Below are 18245 nucleotides of genomic sequence, written 5' to 3'. Positions count from 1 at the left end.
TTATAATTAATTTATGAACATGCTTGTTAAGGAAAACATTTAGATGTCGAAGAAGATCCCCAAGTGCTAATAATAAGTGATTAGATCTCTAGGTAGATCCTAATCCTCATGTAAAAGGGCAAGGATGACCTTTTAAGCAGGTTGGGCAGAGGGCACTAATAAGGGACAACCAGTAGACAAAAAGGTCTTGGCTAGGGGCAGAAGGCAATAGAGCCTGTAATTAAGTCATAGCTAGAATTCCTGGTTTTAGCAAGGACCCAGGAATGATACTCAGGGGACTCAGAGCAGATCAAAAAGTTGAAGCCTCATCAGAAATAGAGCAGACCAGAATGTTGGGGGGCTCATTAATTGGGACCCCCCCATCATTACTATGTAAGTTTGTTATATTTTAGTTAGCTTTTTCCATTTCATTTTTAATTTATGGCATAAAACAAGCATTTCCATAACATATTACAATAAAAAGACAATTATAAATATGTAAGTCTATTATGCACAATTTGTTTTTTTCAAATACACAACAAACTTGCAGAGCAGATAAGAATTTTTCAGACTCTACAGATTTCTTCCACAAACACAGAATATTGCCATAAAATGAATATAGAACAGCAAAAATGTCCTCCTAAGATGTCTTGAGAGGACCTCAGAGAAGAGACTCTGGAGGCTGAGATTTGGCCTGAGTAAAATGTGAATAACTCTAGGTTGAGTCCCCTGAATCAACAAGCAAACTAGGTCTCAAGAAATTATTTTCAGAAACTTTTACATCGTAGCCTAAGGAATTTACATTTTTACATCTCTTTTTGAGGGCCTGAACATACTTTTGATATTGTTTAGATGGCTGCCAGAAAGAACTGCGCTTATGGATCATGCTTTTCCACCTCTCAAACATTAACCTTAATAGCACTTTGGTGTCCTTTCAGTCTGATATTTCTGGGGAAAACAGAAAATGTAAAACTGGTTCTTTGGAACAAGTTTCATAGGGACATAGGCAAATCAATTGATGACAAGATTAAAAATATTAGAAATGCACTTCAAATAAAGCAAGATACTTGCAGAATTATATTCAAGGCCTCATTATTTAGTTTCCATGAGTAAACTTACCATTAATGTAGGTGAGTAATAATTGGGTGTTAGGAGGAAGACAAGAATTTTACTGGCGCATTGGAAATAGAGTTGGCGAATCTATATTAAAATACATTTTTATATTATGTCTCTTCAAGAACACTGGCCCTCATAAACTGATTTTGAATACCAGTTAATTTCACAAGGTTCCTCCCAGACAACTAATAGTAAGATAATTTGTGAATGTCAAGCCTTCCATAAGGACATATTAAAGCCTTGAAAAAAAATACAACCAGTCCAAGAAGTTGTAGAGAAATATTGATTATTAATCTTGTTGGTTGTCTAGTTTATTCACTGAAGCAAATTAAGTCATTAATATTTAACTGGTCCCAATTACTCTGTTCAGGTCAATTGACTCGGGTTATTATTGGTGGAGGTAATGTAACAATGTTAAATAAGAAGAATACCAAAAAGAAACTCCTATTAGTTTTCAATACTCTCTTTTTAAAATATATATTTATTATTTTTCCAACTGCATGCAAAGATAGTTTTCAGCATTCATTTTGTAAACTTTCACCTTTTCTCCCTCCTTCCTCCCCTTCTCTTGACAGCAAGTAATTTGATATAGGCTATACACATATGACAAAATTTACAATGTTCTTGTGCTGTTCTTTTTGTTTGTTTAGTCCAAGTTCTTTCACTCATGTAACAAATGACTTTCAGCTTGAATAGAAGAAATTTAAAACTTATGGGATCATATATGGATATATATGCCTATCTATCTATCTATCTATCTATCTATCTATCTATCTATCTATCTATCTATCTGGGAAGGGGCCTTAGAAACCATCAAATCCAAATCTCTCATTGAACAAACATCAGAAATATTTCAGAGAGGTTCATTCATTTGTCCAAGGTCATACTGCCAGCAAGTGGCTGTGGTAGAATTTGAACTCCTTCTGATTTTATGTCCAGTGATCCCACTTCACCAAATTTAGGAAATTATTTTAAACTCCATTTAGTTTATCAGTTCCCTCCCTTCTTTTCTTCTCTTGTTACAGGTTGATTTTTAAAATCAAAAATCCTGAATTGCAGTTAGTTGACTGCACTAAAAATAATTCTATTATTATCTGTATCAAATGAGTTATCATTATCATGTATTTGTCTTCCCTGAAGTTTATCAGATATACAAGAAATTATGTAAGAAAAAGCACGAAGAAAAGGATGTTGATTCCAATGAAGTCTCTGAATCGAAGGAAACAGCTGCTAGGAGTGAGGCTACTTCCTTTCTGCAAAGAGATGAAGGAGGCCAGAGTGGCCCTGGAGCTGCCATGACAATAGACCTCAGTGGTGCCTTCATCAAAACCTTAAGTGTTGGTCAACAAGTCAATCCATCTGCTTCAGATGCAATTACTGAACTGTGGACAGCATCTGTTTGAGTATTTAAATGTCAGTCATCAGTGTATATTACCATATGCACTACTGGAATGTGATCCCTTTGGGGAAAATATCTTTCTCCCTTTTTTTGGGGGGGGAATTAATTTGGTATTTTAATCATCATGTCTAAACAGTGCTCTCATGTATGAATTTTTTTAATATAACAATATGCTTGCATGTCACTTTATAACCCTTCTTTTGCAGTTGATGGCACCTAGATTGGGTTTTGGGACATCCTTACTGCCTATAGGACTTATTGACCTGACTGATTATTTAGATTCAATCCAAGGACTGTTAACTGGTAGGGCAGACATTAGAGCACCTGCATGGGGGTCAAGAGGACCTGAGTTCAAATTTGACCTCAGATACTTACTAGCTGTGACTCTGGACTTGAGGAAAACAACACTTGGACCCACATGCCAATCAGCTAGGTAAGAGTTAAGCAAATTATGGTAAATAATGGTTTTATGTTGCAAACAAAACAAAACGCTAATTATGAAAAATTCAGAAAAGCATGAGATTTATGAAGAGTAGGGTAGGTTCAGGAAAATAACCTACACTAAAGAAAACAAATGAATTGAATAAGAGTGGAGAAAAATGCATCTTTGCAGAGTGGGTTTGGAATACTGTGGGTATAGAATACTGTGAATCTTGTCAGATGTGGTAATGTGATTAATTTTACTGAAGTGTTTTTTTTATCTCTTAAAAACATTTTTGTTAAAAGGGAAAGCACATTGGGTAGGAGAAAGGAAAAGGTTTTATATATATATATGTAAATATAATTTATGTAAAACAGAAGGAATCAAGAAAAATAAGAAAAATAAATATTAAACAACTGTTGCCAGGATCAATTAACATAATGCATGTATGTAAAGCACATTAAACCTACATAGATTCAATGCCATTGGTTGTGACTCTTCTCTGCTCCATTCTAAATTCTTACCTGTTCCCTTTAAATCTGCTTACTAGTTGTGTGAACTTGGGGAAGAGGCTCTCTCTCAAGACTCAGTTTCCTTGTATGTAGAATTTGTTTCTTTGTTCTCAGGACCTTCCTATTCTTTTTTTAAGTCTTCTGGATTTGAGAGATCTACTTTTTCCCACACTGTTCATTCCTTAACCCTGCATTCCCTCCAGGACAGATTTCCTATATATTATTTTTTCATTGCAATTTTCTATTTCCACTGTTTCATCCACAGATTTGATGGATATATGTTTAACATAATTATGCATGTATAACCAATAGTGGATTGATTTCTCTTGGGGGAGGGAGGTGAGGGAGTAAGGGAGACAAATATGAAAATCAAAATCTTACAAAAAATGATTGTTGAAAACTATTTTTGTATGTAATTGGGGGAAAAAAAAGAACCATAGATTTGGCATAAAATGGTGTTCAATTCAAAGAAGACGCAACACAAAATTTAAGGCTCTTTGGTCACCAGAGCACATTCCCCCCCCCCCTTTTTTCCCCTAAAGGCTGCTTATTAACTATAGCTTTGAGTACAAGAAGTTGAATTAGCTCCTAAAATCCTAAAGTCTCCAGTAACTAAGATTCTTAGCTTACAATAAAGTAGGGTAATCAGAGCTGAGACATTTTAGTCTATAATATCCTTGATGATACTACAGTAGTATGGGGGTAGTGCTATATAATATATTTGCAAAGGAAATCCTTGGTTCTTGGAGCCTTTTCTCCCAGGGATTTATAGAAGTGAATTATTTGGGATCCACAAAGTTGAATTCATTTAGAAGGTAGCCTAAGATTTTGTTTTACTTTTTAAGTATGATTAAGTTCAGAAATTCTTTACATTTTTATTTCATAAAAATACATGAAAACTTAGGAGCTTTAATATAATAATAATGATGTTCAATTTCCATTTCTTTGGAGTTGAGAAAGTGCATCTCTCTTCTGCCTTAATAGGGGTGGGAGACTTAGGAATATTGCATATAGATAGGATTGAGTTCTTTCAGTCCACAAGTGTGTATTAAGAACTTTTAAAGTACCAGTACTGGGGTGAAATGTTGGAGATGCAAAGACAGGAAAAAAAAAAGAAACATTCCTTGTTCTCAAGGAATTTACATTCTCCCAAGGGAGAAAACAACACTATCTACATACAAGACATATACAGATATAAACTTGAGGGTCTCTAAGCTAGGATCACAGTCTAGTGAAGCAGATTTAAACACCCTGGTTCATAGTAATTTTATCCTTGGAAGTATAATTATGAAACACGAATAGCTAATGATTATGCTTCCAGTTGTAATAGCAATATTGTTTTAAGAATGACTTTTGAGAAAAAAAGTCATTTTGACTATTATAAATGCCCAAATTATCTCTAAAGGGCATATGAAGAAAGATGCTTATCTGCATTAGAGAAAGAACTGATAATTAGAAGCATGTATAGAATAATTGTACATCTATATGGATACACACACACACATACTTATTTGTAAGGTAGGCTAATGGTGGCCATCTCTAGGATGGGGTCAGGGGAGGGAATAAATTAAAAATTATTAAATATAAATTTATATATAAATTTATTATATATATATTTATAAATGGAATAGCAAGTTGAATATAATTTTTAAAAATCAAAGGTTTCTATTGCTAGAATGCAGATTCTGTTTTATTAAAATGGTTCATCATGGAGCATCCCAAGTGTGGCAAAACCTGTCATTCAGTTTGGAATATTTTGTTCAAAACAAAAAGCAGACACAAAGAGTGGAAAGATTATTTTCTCCTATTTGGATACCAGAGTTGTCTCATTACTTCAAAGTCACAAACAATGGATCCTAAGAAATGCAAAATATAAGTCAAGCCATGGGTGTTTATAAAAACTAAAATGATTATTTAGATGTCTTTTACAGACAAAAAGAACTCACTTAGAAATGAATTCCAAGAGGCTCTAAAAGGAGACTTTTTGGAGTAAGGTTCAGTCAAAATGGTAATGTGAAAGTCAGCATTTTTGCCTAGTTCACCCAACTTATCTCCTGGACAACAACCTAGAAAATACACCTAATCAAATTCTGATTGGGAAAGTCAAACCAACCAATCAACAAATCAATCAACCATCACTTTGACAGGAGTCACTTTTCCAGCCGAGTAGCCTACGAAGGTAGAAAAAGGTCTGCAGATAATATGAAGGACTGGGGGAAGGAGGAATGGTCAGGAGCTCTGCACTCTGGCAGTAGTGCAGACAAGTTACAATAAGGGCATTGGATCAGAGAACACCAGAGTTTGGCCTGAGAGAAATCCCAGGGGGGCTTCTGAATTGGTGACAGGAGTAGGGACAGTTGCCAACTGGCAGTTCTTATCACCCATTAGTCCACTATCGGTCACAGTTTCCAGGTAGAATGAATGACAAGGACCCAAGCTATGTACAGAACAAGGAATGAATTCCCAAAATGCAATTCTGTGGCTCTGAGTAGGGAGAGCGGGTAACTAGTTGAAAGAGTTATGAAAATTTTTTTTAAAATTTTTATTTAAGGCAATGGGGTTAAGTGACTTGCCCAAGGGGTTAAGTGACTTGCCCAAGGTCACACAGCTAGGCAATTATTAAGTGTCTGAGGTCAAATTTGAACTCAGGTCCTCCTGACTCCAGTGCTTTATCCACTGCACCACTTAGCTGCTCCAAGAGTTATTGAAAAATTTAAAAAGGCAAAAAATGATTTCAAAAGTCAAACTGGAGTAATAAAGGGAAGAAAATGAGCTTTAAGCAAGAAAATTATGAAAAGAAAATTGGCAGTTGGTAACAGAGACAAAATATTCCTGAAGAAAATAACTCCTCAAAAACTAGAAATGACCAAAGCGAAATTAATATTCCATGAGAAATCAAGAAGTAATGAAACAAAATCAAAAGAATGAAAAATGAGAAGAAAATGTGAAATATTTCATAGCAAAAACAACTGACCTGGAAAACATATCAAGATGTAATGATTTAAGAATCATTGGACTATCTTGAAGTCATAAATGACAACAGTAAGTCTAGACATAAAATTTCAAGAAATTGTAAAGGAAAATTCCCTTAGAAGCAGAGAACAAAATAGAAATTGAAAGGATTCACCAATCACCCCTTGGAAAAAGCATCCAATTGAAAGCTTCCCAGAGTATTATAGTAAAAATTCAGAACTTCTAGGTCTTAGAGAAAATAATATAAACAGCCAGAAAGAAAGACTTCAAGTACCAAACAGTCACAGTCAGGATCACATAAGATTTAGCAGCCATCATTTTAAAGGAATAGAGAACTTGGAATAAAATATTCCAAAAAGCAAAGGTTTTTAGGATTACAATCAAGAAAAACCTACCCAATAATATTGGAAAGATAGTCAACTTTGAAAAACTTAGTACCTCTAATCAACACAATGACCTAATGAAATTCCAAAGGACGCATAATGAAACTTGCTTTTCACTTCCAGATAGAGAACTGATGGATTAGAGTGCAGGTTGAAGTATATTTTTTTCTGTCTTCTTTTTTTTGAACATAGCTAATGTGGAAAAAATCTTTGTGCTTTAAAGAAAAAGAAAATGTAAAAAAAAAAAGAAATGAATTTAAATTAACTGAAGGAAAAAGACTGGTATCATTGAAATCACTAGTTCCTCCATGTTTCCCTCTCAACAGTTGTTCATCCTTTGAAGTCTGACCCTCAGAGCCAGAAGTCAAAACAGTTAGTCTCCTTTGTTGGTTGTTTCTTAATTTGGAACTGCTCATGTCTCCTTCACTGAGGCTCTTTTGTTCTAAGTGCTGTTTTTTTGTATGTGAAAAGAAACTGCCATTTCTCTCCTCCTTGTGTGCTCTTTCTTTTACTTTTGAGCACTCTTATCTTTTTCTTCATCATCCCCATCACCATCAGACCAAAGAGGAGATTAAAAAACGATCCTCCATATTGCAAAAGTCTATAGATTTAAGATATTTTTACCTCTTCTTCAACAAAAAAATAGAAAGTAGTCTCAGAGGTGAGACATTGAGTTGAACTAGTGGTGAAACACACCAAGAAAAAACTTGATAAATTTTGAAGGAAGCTAGGGGAGCTAAGAAAAGGAGAGAAGGGAGAACATTCTAGGAATGGGGAAAAGCATGGAGTCCGGAATTGGAGTGTATCACTGGAAGAACAGCAAATGTGGATATTATCTGGTTGGTTGGTTTTGGTGAACTGCTTTGTTCTTTCTCTTAAAAAATTTTTTTTATTGCTCTTTTTTATATTTCCTAAAGTTTCCCCTATTTCTTTCTCTCCTCTAACTTCCCTGAAAGTCATTCCATATAACAAAGAATTTTTTGAAAAGAGGAAAAAAATGAGTAAAACCAATTATTTTTAAAAAATGTGAAAATGCTATATCTCATACTTCATGTTTCTTCCTTAAGGATATGATTTTTCTCTCATCACATTTAATTTAGATCAATGTATATAGCATGGAAACAATGTAAAGACTAACAGGATGCCTTCTGAGGGGGGTGGAGGGAGGGAAGCAAGAATGGGGGAGGGGAAATTGTAAAATTCAAAATAAATAAAATCTTTTTTTAAAAATGTGAAAATAAATGCAATGCTCCATACTGTGGACCTCTTGTCTGGTAAATGAATGCAGAGAGAAGTCTTTTTTATTATCTATTCTTTGGAACCATAGTTATTTATAATTTTGCGAAATTTTCATTTTTTTTGCTTGGACAGCATGGACCCCAGCAGAAACAAAAGGAAATGCAAGCAGTGAGGTATATAATGTTTCCCTTTTTGGGGGTTTTAATAGTAGATTTAATAGTTTGCTTATCTATTTAAAATGTATTGTGAAAAAAAGAAAAAACTTGTATTGGGGAATCTAGTATAAAGTGTTGGTCCAAGCCTAATTTCTGTAAGATTGCTTTCCAGTTTTCCTGGCAGTTTTTTTCCTAAGTAATTTGTTTTCCATTTTGTCACTTCATCTCATAGCTCCAGGCATTTTCTCTGGCTGTCCACAAGCCTTGGGAGTCTCTCCTCTCTCTCCTTTGCCTAGATACTGATCTCCCTGGCTTCCTTTAGGTTCCTCAGCAGGTTCTCCCTAATCCCACTTAATGCCAGTGTTTTCTCTCCTATTTTCTAATTATCCTGTCTATACTTTACTTCCCATATATTTGTTTGCAAGTTGTCACCTTCCCTACATTATGAGCTTCTTGAAGTAACAGATAGTGCTTAGCATATGGTAGCAGGTGATCATTGTCAGTGTATTGAGTTCCACTGTTTCTGATTCACCTTTGATTAGTCTGTCCCATTGATCTCTCAGGTTTATTTATTTTCTGGGAGGGGGACAGTGGCACAGGTTGGAGGGAAGATAGGAGTTTTATTGCCATTTCTTATTTCCCTGTGACCAGTGAATCTGTTGTGGAATTTCTTTGTTGATTTCTCTGAATTAAACTACTACCAGGTGGTTTGGGTTTATGGTTGCTTTATAATATAATTTGAGGTCTTTTAGTGTTGTTTCTTCTTCTTCATCTCCATTTCTTAAGATTTCTCTTCATTTCATAGATGTTTTGGTTTTTCAAATTGTTATTATTTTATCAAGCTCTATAAAGTATAGGACAAAAGTGTAAGTTAATTTTGGCAGTATTGAATTTAATTTAATTGACACAATGTTGATATGAGCACTGAATATTCCTTCAGTTACTGAATCTAAATAAATTTTTTTGTGTTTTGGTAGGTAAATGGTCAGATGTTCTAGACATTTTGTAGTTATTTTGAATGGGATTTCCCTTTCTATTATTGCTTCTTTAATTTTGCTATTATTATAAATAAATATTGTTTGCAGTGGGGGAAGATTTAGTGGAGAAAATGTTTCATTTTGGGCATTGAATTTAAGATGTCTACTAGATGTTCAGTTCAAAATATACAATAAGAAATTGTTCATGTAAGACTGGGGATTTTCTGAGATGTTAGGGCTGAAATAATAAGATTTGCCAATCATCACCGTAGAGATGATTATGTAAAACATGAAGGATGATGAGAAGTCCAAGTGAAATAGTACAGAGTAGAAGCGGAGTCAAGATGGCAGTCATAGAAATAATGCAGTGAATTATTCTCTAATAGATAAAGGAGATAAATAGATAAATCTCCTAACAGATGAAGAAAAACACAGTAGACATTCCCGATGAGAACATTCAGAAAGTAACAGTTGGCATCGGGTGACCAACAGGGAGATCTGTGGACTCTGGGAACAGTTTAGCCAAAGGTAGGCTGCTCAGAGTCTTCTAGTACTCAGGGGGAAACTAAAAATTGGGGCAAATAGACATAATAGGCTGTTTGAATATGCTAATTGACTAGTCCATTGGATTGGACCTTAGAAAAGGGGTGCTAAAGACAAAGAGGTTCCAGAGACTTGGTGGTATGGATTCCAGAAGACCTGTGTATGGAAGGTTCAAGTCTGATGTAAATGGTGCAGATGAGATGAGCAGTTAATAGAGCAGGTCGGTTAGTGGGACAGCTTGGGTAGATTGATGGATGGAATGTGAAACCAAAGTATGATGCCTAGTGTCTCCTCAAAAGATAGTAGGAAATTTCTAAATATGTAATGCAGATTGGGCACATGACAGCTATTAATTCCTTCACATAAGAGGAATGCTAAAACACAAAATATTTACATGCATTCGTGGTGTTTTCATTTTAGGATCTTTTTCTGGTGGGCATCGATGTACTCTTTCAATAACTACTTTGCCCTCTGATTCCATGATATCAGGGCAGTTTTCCATCACTAGATCCTGTAATATTAAGTCCAGGCTTTTTTTTTCTCTTCAATGTTTTCAAGAAGTCCTATAATTTTCAGGTTGCCTCTCCGCAATCTATTCTCAAGGTCAGTGGTTTTGTTGATGAGGTATTTTACATTTGCTTCTATTTTTCCTATTTTTTGGTTTTGTTCAACTGACTCTTGCTGTCTCATGGAGTCATTAGTTTCTGTAGACTCCATTATTTTTTTGGGGGAAGAGTTTTCTTCATTAACCTTTTGCAACTCCTTTTCCAATTAGTCAGTTCTACTTTTGAAAGAGCTTTCCATTTGACAAATTGAGGTTTTGAGAGAATTAATTTCTTTTTGCATTTGCTCATTTGAGGATCTGAGAGATTTATTCTCATTTTGTAATTGTCCAATTGATGATCTGAGAGATTTATTCTCCTTTTGTGTTTGTCCAATTGTACTTTCTAAGGTTTTGTTTTCTTGTTGCAAGGTATTAATTGTCTCTCCCAAATTTTTAAGCTCCTTCCTTATTTCTTCAAGGAAGTCTTTCTGTGCTGGAGACCAGATTGTATTCTCCTCAGAGGTTCCAGGTCTCTCTGAGTTGGGGTCTTTCCCTTCCAGGAATTTTTCCATGGATCCACCTTTCTGCTGACCCTTCTTCATTATGCTAAGACCTTGAGTTGGGGGGGGGGGGGCTGGTCCACCTGGGCTTGGGATCGCTAAAGGCTTTACTGAGTGCAGTTTCTCTGGCTGGCCAGTAGGAGGTGCTGGTTGCTTTCTCTGGAGTGTCTGTGACCTTGGTTGAGAGGCCTTCTCCCTTTGCTTGAGGGAAGGAATTGGAGCTATTGAATTCTTTTGCCTTCACTCAATGGTGGGCTTTACCCTGGCCTGAGGTCATTCCTCAGCTGGGCTGGTTCTTTTGCTCACACACCTGGGCCTGAGGCAGAAGTAGTTTGCAATTGTTTGTTTTGGAGGAGGTGTCAGTGCAATGGAGGCATGGACTCAGAGTTTCTCAGACCAAAGGAGCCCAGGGATGGTGTCCGCAGCTCTCCTGCACCAGACCTCTCCCCACAGCCGCTTCCCCAAGCTCCAGGGGGACAGCACCAACACCAGTGCCTGCTTCCCCGCGGACTGAAGCCCCTTTTGTCCAGCCCCACTGCTGATCCAGCAGGTCCGGCTCTCCGGCCCTCAGGCTCCCAGTTCCAATTCAGCTGTTAATCTGGCTGATCCGGCACTGATCCACCCTCTGAGCCCAGACTCACTTGCCGAGTTTGGCCAAAGCTGCTGCGGGAGACAAATCCTGAGGTAGATGTTCTTTCTCCTGGCTTTTCTTTCTGGGTTTTGTGGGTCGGATTTCTTTTAAGAGGTTTGTTTCATGTGATAGATGGGGAAGAGATCAGGAGACTTTAGAACTGTGCCTGTCTTCTCTCTGCCATCTTGGCCGGAAGTCCCCCAGGATGAAATTCTTAAAAGTAAAATGCTATATGAAAAGGTTTAGAAAAAAGAGTTATCTAATACAACTAAAGTATGAGAGAAAGAATTGGTGCAAAGGAATTAAATAAGGAAGGAGAGCTGGCAATTGTGGAAACTTACTCTCATTGGAAATGGGTTAAAGAGGGAACAATATATGCATACATACATACATACAGGTGTGTGTATATTTATATATATATATATGTGTACATATAAAATCTTTTAAATTCAGAAAGAAATGAGGATAGGACGTGTATTGAGTTAGAGGGTGAGAGAATAGGATAAGGTATTAGGTGTGTAGATCAATGGGGAGGAGGGTATAGAAGGGTATGTATGCAAGTGATTCTTGGAAGGGAGGTAGGGTAAGAATAGGAGGACAAGATAACAACTGGAAGTAAAGTTGTGGAGGGGTTGCTGCTTTCATGAAGTACTATAAAAATGAGATATAAAAACCAATGATCTAGAGAACTATGAAAATGTATATATATATATATATATCTTTCTATCTCTGTGTATGTATTCTTTTATGTGTGAATCTCTATATTAATATCTATGGTATTTATATTTATACAATATATGACTAAATTTGCACATGTGAGTATATATATATGTATACATACATATATATATATATATATATATATATATATATATATATATATATATATATATGTATGCATATAGATGCAAGTGTGTATTTCCATTCTTAATGGTGGCCACTGGAGCTGTTGGGGATGGGTGGGGTAGGAAATAGCTCACAGCAGAGAACAGAAAAACACTTACAAGGTAGCAGAGAAAAGATGAACAATTTTGACCATAATATGTAGTACTTATATAGGCTTTCTTCAAATGGAAGTTTTTGCTTTCTATTATTTTTTTAAATTTCTTTTTTATTCTCATTTTGTACAAATGTTTTTTTACATTAATAAAATATACTTGTTTACAAGTAAACAAAATCCCCCCCCCCCCCATGAATATAGATAGACTTGCTTGGGCAAAAAAGTAAAGGGGAGAGAAAAAAAATTAAAATTAAAAAAAATAATAGTAATAATTGTAGGTATGGCCAGGTGGTGCAATGGACGAAGCACCAGCTCTGGAGCCACGAGCACCCGAGTCCATATCCAGCCTCGTAAACCCAATAATCACCCAGCCATGTGACATGCAAGCCACTAGATCTCCACTGCCCTGTAAAAACCAAAAAGAAGAAAAAAAAAGACCCAAAATAAAATAAAATAGTAATAACAGTAGGAGTGGCAGACAGAGCATTGGCCCTTGAGCCAGGAGCACCTGGGTCTGAATCCGGCCCCAGACACCCAAAGATCACCCCGCTATGTGGCCCCAGGCAGGCCACCCAGCCCCACTTGCCCTGCACCCTCCCCCAAATAATAATAACAAAAAATGTGCTTCAGTCTTTTTTCCGACACCATCAATTCTGTTGTGGGTGGATCATATTCTTTATGATAAGTCCATCACAAAAGTTACTTCCATATTTTTCCAACGTTGCCATTGCTGATCGCAACTCCCTCCTTTCTTATTTCTCCTCCATGTACTATATTTTCTTTCTCCTTTCACTCTGACTCTGCTGTAGGGTTGCTGAGTGGCGCAGCAGACAGATCCCTGGTCCTGGGGCCAAGAAGCCCTGAGCCCCCATACCACCCCTTAGGCCCAGAATCCACCTGGCCCTATGGTCCTGGGCAGGCCATCCAATCCCAGCCCCTTGCAAGAAGTAAAAAAGAAAATATGTTATATATGACCACTGTCCCCCCATGGTCCATCCTCTCCTCCTTTATTCACATCCCCACTCCTTCCCCCTGCTCCCCCCTCCTTCTTACTCCAGTTGTCTATACCCCGTTGAGTATATTTGCTGTTTCCTCTCCTAGCCATCTCTGATGAGAGCAAAGGTTCCCTCATTCCCCCTTGCCTCCCCCTTCCATATCATTGCAATAACTCATTGTAATAAAAAAATCTTATTATGTGAAATATCTTTGACTATTCCCCCTCTCCTTTTTCTTTCTCCCATTCCATTTCCCTTTTTTCCTATTGACTCCATTTTTACACCATATTTTATCTTCGAATTCAGCTTTCTCCTGTGCTTCAACTATAAAAGCTCCCTCTACCTGCTCTATTAACTGAGATGGTTCATATGAATATTATCAGTATCATTTTTCTATACATGCAGTTCATCCTCATTAAGTCCCTCATATTTCCCCCCTCTCCTCCCATCTCCATGCTTCACCTAAGTCCTGTATCTGAAGATCAAATCTTCTGTTCAGCTCTGGCCATTCCAAAGGAACCTTTGAAATTCCCCTGGTTCATTGAAAGTCCATCTTTTTCCCTGGAAGAGGACATTCAGCCTTGCTGGGTAGTTCATTCTTGGCTGCATTCTAAGCTCTTTTTCCTTCCGGTATATTGTATTCCAAGCCCTACGAGCTTCCAATGTAGCTGCTGCTAAGTCCTGTGTGATCCTAACTGCAGCTCCACGATATTTGAACTGTGTCCTTCTGGCTGCTTGTAATATTTTCTCTTTGACTTGGGAGTTCTGGAACTTGGCTATAATATTCCTAAGGGTTGGTTTTTTGAGATCTCTTTCTCTGGGGGATCGGTGGATTCTCTCCATTTCTATTTTGCCCTCTGCTTCTAGAATATCAGGGCAATTTTCCTGTAGTAATTCTTTGAAAATGATGTCAAGGCTCTTTTCCTGATCATGACTTTCAGGTATTCCAATAATTTTTAAATTATCTTTCCTAAGTCTGTTTTCCATATCAGTTGTTTTTTCAATGAGATATTTCACATTTTCTCCTAATTTTTCATTTTTTTTTGTTTTGAAGTATTGATTCCTGATTTCTGTTAAATTCATCAATCTCCCTGAATTCTATTCTTTGTCTGAAGGATTTATTCTCCTCAGAGAGTTTTCTTATCTCTTTTTCCATCTGGCCAATTTTGCTTTTTAAAGCATTCTTCTCCTCAATAACTTTTTGAACTGTTTTATCCATTTGACCTAAGCTAGTTTTTAGCATGCTATTTTCTTCAGCATTTTTTTGGATTTCCTTGACTAAGCTGCTGACTTCATTTTCATGTTTTTCCTGCATCTCTCTCCTTTCTTTTCCCAGTTTTTCTTCCAAATCCCTCATTTGATTTTCAAAGTCTTTTTTGAGCTCTGTCATATAGCCTGAGCACAATTTCTGTTTTTCTTGGAGTCTTTAGATGCAGGAGCTTGTGCTTCCTCATCTTCAAACTGAGTATTTTGGTCCTTCTTGGGCTCATTTGCAAAATATTTCTCAATAGTCTTCTTTTTGTTTCTCTGCTTGCTCATTTTCCCAGCCTGGGCCTGGTTTGGGGTGTTGCTTGAGCTTTTGGGACACTCCCACAAGGGTCTCAGTGTGTGAGGCCCTGTCCTCCCTCCTGGTCTGTGAATGACAATAAGCACCTCCCTCTGCCACAGGGCTGAGGTAGGGGGGGCCCTGCTGTTCTATTGGGGGGGGGGGCAGACTGCAATCAGGATCTGAATGTGGTCAGAGCCCCAGAGACCCGTTCCAGAGGCAGAGGACAGAGCTCTGCAGTCTCTCTTCACTCCCCTCCCTCAGCTCAATGGGCTCATACCCTGGAGGCTCCTGCTTACTGGCTCCACCTGCTTCTGTTTCCTGGATCTGGGCTGGGGAAAGACCAAGCTGCTCCCTGTGTGCCCTGAGGGCTGGGCTCCACATGCTCGCTCTGGCAGAGGTCCTCCACTGTTCTCCCGCTTTGTGCCCGGTGCTCCTCGGGGTGCAGCTCAGGAGACTCCCCCGCTGCTGTGAGCTGAGACTCCCAGAGCCCTGGGGCTGCCTGCGGGAGGCTGAAGTTGTTTGGCTCTGGCGGGCCACTCCTCTGGCGGGCCACTCCTCTGGCGGGCCACTCCTCTGACCCCGATCCGCTGACCCCGATCTCGGGGAGCAGAGCCTTTCTGCTCTTTTCCAGGTTACCTTGAGTAGCAGAACTGCCTCACTGGGTCCCTTTGTGGGTTCTGTCTCTCGAAAATTTAGTTAGAGTCCTTAGCTGATGAATTTTATCAGAGAGCTCCTAAGACTTGATCCCTTCTTGTCACCATCTTGGCTCTGCCCTCCTCGATTCAGAATGGTATTATTTTAAAGGATTATTTATGATGATTTCAAGAGACTAGACTAATTTCAAGATTACAAGATTCTGGAAACACAAGGAAAAAGGGGGGAAGGTGACATGTAAAAGGGGAAAATTCTGGCGTCATGCACAAGGGAAACTATGTAAATCCTTTGGGAAGCCTTGTTTCCTGAAGTCTATGTTAACAGGAATGGAGGGACTCAACTTATCTTTACAGAATATGTGCAGGTTTTCTCTGAATGTTTCCTAATTTCTTACTGTGTTGCGATAAAATATTTCGGTTTGGTACTTGGACTGAGAATTTTTTTTTTTTTTTTTAGTTTTTATTTTGCAAGGCTTGCCCGGGGGTCACACAGCTAGGTAATTATTAAGTGTATGAGGTGAGATTTGAACTCAGGTCCTCTTGACTCCAGGACCAGTACTCTACTCACTGTGTTACCTAGCTGCCCCATGGGAATTCTTTAAGAAAAAAAAAATCTCAAAGGAGAAAGTTCTGCTTTTTCTTTCTTATTGGTCATGAAATAAAAAAAAATCATTCTTTCCTAATCAGGGGTGTCCTTGCCTTCCCATTGGATCAATACATTGACACAGGTAGTCTCTTTTTTAAGTGTGTATCTGGGTTGGGGACATATCTTACTTGTGTCTTTTTTTCTTTGGAAGAGATTCCTGAGAGACTTCAAAAAGTGACCAATGAAAGAGAATGGGAATTCATACCCAAGTTTGTTGATTGCTTAGCTCTGAAGAGCAACTTGCTTTCTTAACCTAGCCCAGCACTGGATCAACCCAATAGCTGTTGTCCTATGGTAGGGGAGAAACTTATCTAGTTTCTATGCAACCATTGAACTTGGGGCAAACTATGTGTGGCAATCTTTTAAAAGTCTAAGATGATTCTTTTCAGAAATTGCCTGGATAGAAGTGAGAAAGTGCCGTGGCCACAAGGGATATTTTTGTACTTTGGTTCTTGCTGAATCTTTTTATAATGTTATTTTATTTTATTTTTCCATTATATGCAAAGATAGTTTTCAGCATTCATTTTTTGCAAACTTTTGGAAACATTTTTCTACTACCCTCCATTCCTTTTCCTGTACCCATGTTTGATAGTAATCTGATATATTTTCATATTTGTTTCATTATGAAAGATTGTTGCGTCCTTTTAGCAAATATTTGCTTATTAAAGCAAATTGATTTATAATCACTAGTAATTGATATAGATGTGAGAGAACACATCACACTATGGATTCAACTTCAGGGAATAATACCTTGAGCTTTTGGTAGGAGTATAAGCTATTGTACTCTGTCTGCATACTGATTTGTTAGTTCCCAAATAGGTTGGCAAGGCCATTTGATGAGTTGATAAATAAATAAATACATATACATTATATATATATATATATATATATATATAGATATATAGATATATACATAGTACCTATTAGTTGCTAGTCATGGTGCTGAGCACTGGGAAAAATGAAAAAGTGTGTGTGTGTGTGGAGGAGTCTCTCTTCTTAAGGACAACATGTAAATAGGTATTGGGCATAGGCACAGAGGAAAACGACTCTTGTTGAAAGCAAACTTTACCTAAGACTTGAAGGAAACTAGGGAAATCAAGAGATGGAGATAAGGAAGGAGAGAGTACCAGTTATTGAGGATATCTAGTGAAGCAGCCTTGCCTTGCCTTGCCTTGTGCCTTGACTTGCCTTCTCTTGTGCCTTGTGTTGCCTTGTGCCTTGCTTTGGCTTGCCTTGTGCATTGCCTTGCCTTGTGCCTTGCCTTGTCTTGTGCCTTACCTTGCCATGACATGCCTTGTGCCTTGCCTTGTGCCTTGCCTTGCCTTGCCTTGTGCCTTGCCTTGCCTTGTGCCTTGCCTTGCATAGCCTTGTGTCTTGCCTTGTGCCTTGGCATGCCTTGCCTTGCCTTGCCTTGTGCCTTGCCTTGCCTTGTGCCTTTCCTTGCCTTTTGCCTTGCCTCGCCTTGCCTCACCTCACCTCGCCTCGCCTTGCCATGCCTTGCCTTGTGCCATGTTTTGCCTTGTGCCTTGCCATGCCTTGTGACTTGCCTTGCCTTGTGCTTTGCCTTGCGTTGCCTGGTGCGTTGAATTGCCTTGCCTTGTGCCTTGCCTTGTCTTGTGCCTTGCCTTCCGTTGTGCCTTGCCTTGCCTTGCCTTGCCTTGCCTTGCCTTGCCTTGCATTGCCCTTGCCTTGCCTTGCCTTGCATTGCCTTGCCTTGCCTTGCCTTGCCTTGCCTTGTGGCTTCTGCCTTGCCTTGCCTTGCACCTTGCCTTGACTTGTGCCTTGCCTTGCCTTGTGCCTTGCCTTGCCTTGTGCCTTTGCCTTGTGCCTTGCCTTGCCTTGTGCCTTGCCTTGCCTTGCCTTGTGCCTTGCCTTGCCTTGCCTTGTGCCTTGCCTTGCCTTGTGCCTTGCCTTGCCTTGTGCCTTGCCTTGCCTTGCCTTGCCTGTGCCTTGCCTTGCCTTGTGCCTTG

The 18245-nt window shown here is 38.4% G+C and overlaps 1 protein-coding gene across 1 annotated transcript in view; it reads left to right on the top strand.

Moving 5' to 3' along the window:
* Positions 1-3671, top strand: part of SLC10A6 (solute carrier family 10 member 6) — a 35162-nt gene extending 31491 nt beyond the window's left edge. Inside the window, exon 6 of the mRNA XM_074228108.1 lies at positions 2236-3671. Within this exon, the coding sequence (XP_074084209.1) occupies positions 2236-2498 (263 nt within the window). The 3' untranslated portion in view covers positions 2499-3671. The remainder of the gene's footprint in view (positions 1-2235) is intronic.
* Positions 3672-18245: the final 14574 nt, after the last annotated feature.

This window comes from Macrotis lagotis, chromosome 3 (genome assembly GCF_037893015.1).
Source record: "Macrotis lagotis isolate mMagLag1 chromosome 3, bilby.v1.9.chrom.fasta, whole genome shotgun sequence".
In the NCBI taxonomy this organism is placed as follows: domain Eukaryota; kingdom Metazoa; phylum Chordata; class Mammalia; order Peramelemorphia; family Peramelidae; genus Macrotis; species Macrotis lagotis.
Note: the sequence above shows the minus strand (reverse complement) of the source record. Positions and strands in the feature narration are given on the sequence as shown.